Source organism: Rutidosis leptorrhynchoides, chromosome 11 (assembly GCF_046630445.1).
Source record: "Rutidosis leptorrhynchoides isolate AG116_Rl617_1_P2 chromosome 11, CSIRO_AGI_Rlap_v1, whole genome shotgun sequence".
Lineage (NCBI taxonomy): Eukaryota > Viridiplantae > Streptophyta > Magnoliopsida > Asterales > Asteraceae > Rutidosis > Rutidosis leptorrhynchoides.
In genome coordinates, this window is record NC_092343.1 from 163,159,514 (window position 1) to 163,166,137 (window position 6,624).

General features: G+C 33.7%; 1 protein-coding gene across 1 annotated transcript; it reads right to left on the minus strand.

Moving 5' to 3' along the window:
• Positions 1 to 1,236: 1,236 nt before the first annotated feature.
• LOC139875160 (uncharacterized) lies at positions 1,237 to 2,130 on the minus strand. Its single transcript, XM_071862517.1, has one exon. It carries the CDS (start codon positions 2,128 to 2,130, stop codon positions 1,237 to 1,239), a length of 894 nt encoding a protein of 297 aa, XP_071718618.1.
• Between the last annotated feature and the right edge of the window lie 4,494 nt (positions 2,131 to 6,624).

The following is a 6,624-nucleotide window of genomic DNA, read 5'->3' on the forward strand; positions in this document are numbered from 1 at the left end:
ACCCAGATGAGTAAACGGGACCGAAGAGGGAAGACAGCCAATTCTGTTGGCAGCATTCGACACCAAAATAGAAGGAACCCCCACACCGTATAGCAAGGATTTGTGTGGGTTCAATTTAAGACCCGAAACAGCGAAGAAACATGCCAGGATTAGAATTAAGTTGTCCAGATTTGTTTCGTTCCAATCGCCTACAAAGATCACATCATCTGCATATAAACAGGACGATAAATCATAAAAATGAGGATTATTACCAATGCGAAGGGGCTGAAACAGTGCTGCATTTGTAGCATCTTGCAGAGCCGCATTTAACCCTTCCATGCCTATAATAAAGAGGAAAGGAGATAAGGGGTCTCCTTGGCGAAGACCTCTACCAATTGAAAATTCAAAGGAAGGGCTTCCATTGAGTAGAAGTGAAGCTTTGGACGATGTAAGACAAGCCCTGATCCAAGAAATACATCGCACACTAAATCCCATGAAACGCATCATTGAGAAAATGTACTCCCAATGTATCGTGTCAAAAGCCTTCTCGAAATCAATTTTAAACAACAAAGCTTTCTTTTTTCTTTTTTTGCACCAAGTAATTGCTTCATTTATCATCATAGGACCATCTAGAATTTGTCTTCCTTTGATGAAAGCGGTTTGGTTTGGACCAATAACCTCATCGATCACTAAAGCCAACCTATTAGCCAAAATCTTTGCAATGATCTTGTATTGTATCCCGATCAGGCTGATTGGACGAAAATCATGAACATGAATTGAGTTTTCTTTCTTAGGAATAAGGGAGAAGAATGCAGAGTTATAACCAGTCGGTATAAATGCCTTGAGCATAAAATCATTCACCATTTCTAAAAGCTCGATCTTGATAAGATCCCAGAAATGTTTGACGAACTTGAACGTGAAACCATCTGGGCCCGGGGATTTGTCGCTTCCGCATGACCAAATTGCCTTTATAACTTCTTGCTTAGAAAAGTCAGTACTAATCAGGTTACTCAGTTCCGATGATAGAGTTCGAATGTGGTGACTCGGGAAGTCAAAAGAAGCGTGATCTGAATGTTTGAATTTGTTCACAAAAAAATTAAGAAATGTTTCTTTCACTTGTATCGGATTTGAAATCCAAATTCCGTCGGACATCACCCCTTCTATTTGCAATTTTTTTCTCTTACGGTTGATGGCCGTATGGAAAAAAGAGGAATTCTCATCACCAAGCGAATGAACAAGTTTCTTATATTTTTGATCCTAATTATGAGCTTCTAAAGATTCCATTTGCTCCAATGTTTTAATGTGGATGCATCTGTTAGTAGCAAGTTGAAAAGGATCTGAGCAGGAATCTAATAAAGCATCCATCTGATCGATTTCTTTTAAGATGTTAATTTTGGCCAAACATTGTTTTGACTTGTAAGAATTATGCCAAAGTTTGAGTGCTTCTTTGACTCTTTTCAACTTATCTTTAAACCGCAGCTGTGGGTTGTGTGAAGTTAGACCCGTATTATCATTCCAAGCGTTTGTTACCACCTCTTCAAAGCCTTTAATTTCAAACCAAGAATGAAAGAGTTTGAAAGGAATCGGTCCGTAGTCTACCCTTTCATTACGAAGAATGATAGGGCAATGGTCCAACCATAAGTTGGAGAGAATGATACCGGAGAGGTAGGGAAATGTTCCCAAAATTCCATCAGAAACAAGGAATCTATCGAGCAACGAGCGATGTGTAAACCTTTTATTGAACCGAGAAAAAGCCCTTCCACCCAATTTAATATCAACTAGACTGCAATCATGGATGAAGCTATTAAAGTCGTTAGCTTTAGCCTGATTAAAACAAGTTCCATAGCGTTCATGAGGAAAGCGAACTGCATTAAAGTCTCCGAACACAATAAAATCACCTGCATTTTGTGAGACAAAGTTACGAATGTAATCCCATAATCTTTTCTTCTTAACCTGAGATTGTGGAGCATAGATATTAATAAGAAAAGTAGTCCTCGCACTTCCTACAAAAGCTCCTTCAACGATGAGCAAATTTCCAAAAGAAATAACTCTCTTACTAGAGAACACTCTTGGGTCCCAAATCGTCACTATACCTCCCGATCTACCCGAAGCCGATGAAGAAGCAACTTTGAAATTGAAATTTCCCCACATCGCTTTTATTGAAAAATGACATAAGTTAGCCAATTTAGTTTCTTGTATGCCCAAAATTGTGATGTTGTGTTCTGAGCACAGACTTTTAATCCATCTTTGTTTTAAAATAAAATGCATCCCTCCTCCAATATTAATGGACATTAGATTCATGAGACGGTTTTATAACCTCTCATACTGATCACAACTTTGTTGAGGTCGAAAGTTGAAAGTTCTAAGTTATAGCCAAGCACTTTACTCATGTTTAACATCTTGTTTCGAAACACATTATTAGCGCCATCAGAGGAGTTGGTAGAGCTAATAATAGGGGAGTGAAAACGTTCACCGTTTAGTCCAGGAGGTTTCGATAAGGAAGAGGACCCAGAGTCTTGATTCACTTCAATTATTTCATTATCATTTCCTTGTGGTTCGATTATACTTTCAGCAATACATGTTTCAATTATCGTATTTTGAGTAGCTTCTGCCTCTACCTGAACCACTTCATTATCACCTGACTTTGTTTTTGTTTCCTCTCTAGTTGCATTATTAGTATTCGAAGGAATTTGCACCTGCTCAGGAAAAGGGGTAGAAGGGACAAATGGGGCCACTTCTTCTGAATTAACAGAGGATTCATCCGAAAAAACCTCATCATCCTCATTCGATGATTCGTCTTTTTCCAAGTCGAGCACATTTGCATTCCAGTTGGATGTTTCTCGGACCAACACTTTATAAGCTTTTTTCTTAATCATCACCGAAATCCTATCATGGATGTAATCCAATCTAGGTGTGATAATGCAAAGTTTACCCCAACCCTTTTTACCGTTTGAGGAAGCAATAAACACTTTAGTACCAAAAGATGAAGCGATCCTTTTAAAAGACGATTCATTCCAAGCACAAGCAGGTAAACCTGCAATGTCAATCCAAACTGCCCTTTCATTGATCACAAAGTTTTCATCGAAGATTTTGAATTCCTCGATGTAAGAAAGGATCTTTTCATTGCACTTAAACTTTTCCAAGGAGATTTCATTTTGAAATTCCACATCTATCCAAGAGCCTCCAATGTGGTGGATTTCGAGATTATGGAATCCCTCCACATGCCAAATTCGTTTGATATGTGGAATAAGTACAGTATCCTTAATCTTTACAAAGAGTAAGAGTGGTGCATCATTACCTTGAATCAGTTCTTCATCAGGGATGTTAATATACTTCAGTCCAGATTTGACAGTGATAGGAGAAGCATATTCATTAACTGCCTTAGCAAAGGAAGTTTTATTCAATTCAGGAAATTCCTTAAAGTTTTGAATTCTAGTAGGATGAATAAAAGCATCCGACCCAATAGAATTCCCAGAATGTTTTCTTGCTTCTCCTCTATCAAAACGAGATTTAGCAGCAAAAATATGATAATTACCGGCCCAAATGTTTGATAATCGCCTTTCCAGAGAGTTGATAGAATCAACGTTAAGAAATCTAGCAAAAGCGAAACGTTTACCTTGTTTTGATAATTTGCTTGCGATGTAAACGTTCAGGAGAGTTCCATGATCTTTGCAAATATCGCGTAAGTCATTAATCCCAAACGTCGGTGGGAAATTAGTAATGAAGATCGAAGTAGCAATCTTCGCTGTGTTGATATGATCCTCACGATGGGCCATGAAATTAGCAATTGAAGAAGAAGGGGGTTTGCAGGAAGAGGTGGTCACCGGCGTTTGATCCCGCCGGTGGAGACAAGCGATCTAGTGTGAACACAGATCTACTGGTTTTAAACTTTTTTTCTTTGATATCGGATTCTTTCTTTCATAATAATTAATAACTAATAATATCTTGAAATAATACGAAGTAAATATATATATGTAAATCGATTGAGAGAGTTTAGAGAAAAATATTTTCAAGTTTCTATGAAATAATGAAACCTATTGAATTCTATTTATAATAAATTTTTGAATTATTAAAGTGAATTATTAAAGTAAATTATTAAAGTATGAATTATTAAAGTGAATTATTAAAGTATGAATTATTAAAGGGAATTATTAAAGTATGAATTATTAAAGTGAATTATTAAAGTATGAATTATTAAAGTGAATTATTAAAGTTAAAGTAAAGTAAAAATAAAGTAAAGGTAAAGTTTAAGTATAGTAAAAGTATAAAACTATGTACGTATAATACGCGTATAAATATATATAATATTAATTTAAATCGTTATATATATAAAATAAAATATAAATATCGTTATCTTTATCATACTAGTTAAGTAATGAGTTGTCAAAAGTGGTTCTAGATATTTATAAAAGTTATATACGTTTTAATAATAAAGTTCTTTTTAAACTGAAAACGTTTTTGTACGTTTGAAACTAAATAGATCAATCGAGTCTTTATGAGATTCAATCTTCCACTATCCTTTGTCTAGTTCTCAATGATTGACAATTTGTTCTTATTTATAAATCACTTTACCATTTTCTGAATATTGTTAAAATGGAAAGATTTCTCAAATCAACGTGGGCCTTTCAACAGAGACTTGTATTCATAATTCAATATATCTGATAATTCAATCAATTGATCTTATTTTCTAATTCCATTGATAAACATTTTGAAACAGATACAATCATATAAAGTATTTAATCTAATATTTTGTTTACGTTTCAAGTTATAATATATATACACATATACATATATAATCATATTCGTTTAATGGTTCGTGAATCGTTGGAACTTGGTCGAGGTTGAATGAATGTATGAACATAGTTTAAAATTCTTGAAATTTAACTTAACAAATATTGCTTATCGTGTCAGAAACATATAAAGATTAAAGTTTAAATTTGGTTGGAAATTTTCGGGTTGTCACAGTACCTACCCGTTAAAGAAATTTCGTCCCGAAATTTGGGTGGAAAGGTCGTGAATGATAATAAGTATGTTTTCATGATGCATACGGGCTAAAAATTAGAGTTTTATCATCAGCGAATAATTTGGATAAACAATCCATTTATATGAAGAGTACGAATGAAGCTAACATAGAAGAGTGAAATGAGTAAGTGTAGATTCATCTTATCATTTGACGTAGATATGATTGATTCCCAAATTTCAAGGGATTTGAAGAAAATCTTCTTAATAAGATTTGACTCTCCGGTAATCAAGGGAATTAGGATCCGCTTTAAATGCGATCGTCCATTTTAATTGTTCTGTCGGAGATTTTCTTATAAATTCACCTCCTTCATTTCCTTACAACTCACACCTTCTGTTGATGCATTTTATGCAAGTCCCTAGACATCTACCCACGTCCATTGCAGGTACAATAGTTTACAGGCCACCATGTGTAGTGACCCGAACTTTTCCATGTTTATATATATTAATTGAGATTGATATTTACATGATTAAATGTTTCCAACATGTTAAGCAATCAAACTTGTTAAGACTTGATTAATTGAAATATGTTTCATATAGACAATTGACCACCCAAGTTGACCGGTGATTCACGAACGTTAAAACTTGTAAAAAAAAAAACTATATGATGACATATATATGGTTATATATATAGTTAACATGATATTATGATAAGTAAACATATCATTAATTATATTAACAATGAACTACATATGTAAAAACAAGACTACTAACTTAATGATTTTGAAACGAGACATATATGTAACGTTTATCGTTGTAACGACATTTAATGTATATATATCATATTAAGAGATATTCGTACATCATAATATCATGATAATTTAATAATTTAAAATCTCTTTTGATATTATAAACATTGGGTTAACAACATTTAACAAGATCGTTAACCTAAAGGTTTCAAAACAACACTTACATGTAACGACTAACGATGACTTAACGACTCAGTTAAAATGTATATACATGTAGTGTTTTAATATGTATTTATACACTTTTGAAAGACTTCAATACACTTATCAAAATACTTCTACTTAACAAAAATGCTTACAATTACATTCTCGTTCAGTTTCATCAACAATTCTACTCGTATGCACCCGTATTCGTACTCGTACAATACACAGCTTTTAGATGTATGTACTATTGGTATATACACTCCAATGATCAGCTCTTAGCAGCCCATGTGAGTCACCTAACACATGTGGGAACCATCATTTGGCAACTAGCATGAAATATCTCATAAGATTACAAAAATATGAGTAATCATTCATGACTTATTTACATGAAAACAAAATTACATATCCTTTATATCTAATCCATACACCAACGACCAAAAACACCTACAAACACTTTCATTCTTCAATTTTCTTCATCTAATTGAACTCTCTCAAGTTCTATCTTCAAGTTCTAAGTGTTCTTCATAAATTCCAAAAGTTCTAGTTTCATAAAATCAAGAATACTTTCAAGTTTGCTAGCTCACTTCCAATCTTGTAAGGTGATCATCCAACCTCAAGAAATCTTTGTTTCTTACAGTAGGTTATCATTCTAATACAAGGTAATAATCATATTCAAACTTTGGTTCAATTTCTATAACTATAACAATCTTATTTCAAGTGATGATCTTACTTGAAC

What these genes read in the sequence shown, in the direction of transcription:
- LOC139875160 (XM_071862517.1), bottom strand. Translation starts at nt 2,130, where the DNA reads ATGTGGGGAAATTTCAATTTCAAAGTTGCTTCTTCATCGGCTTCGGGT.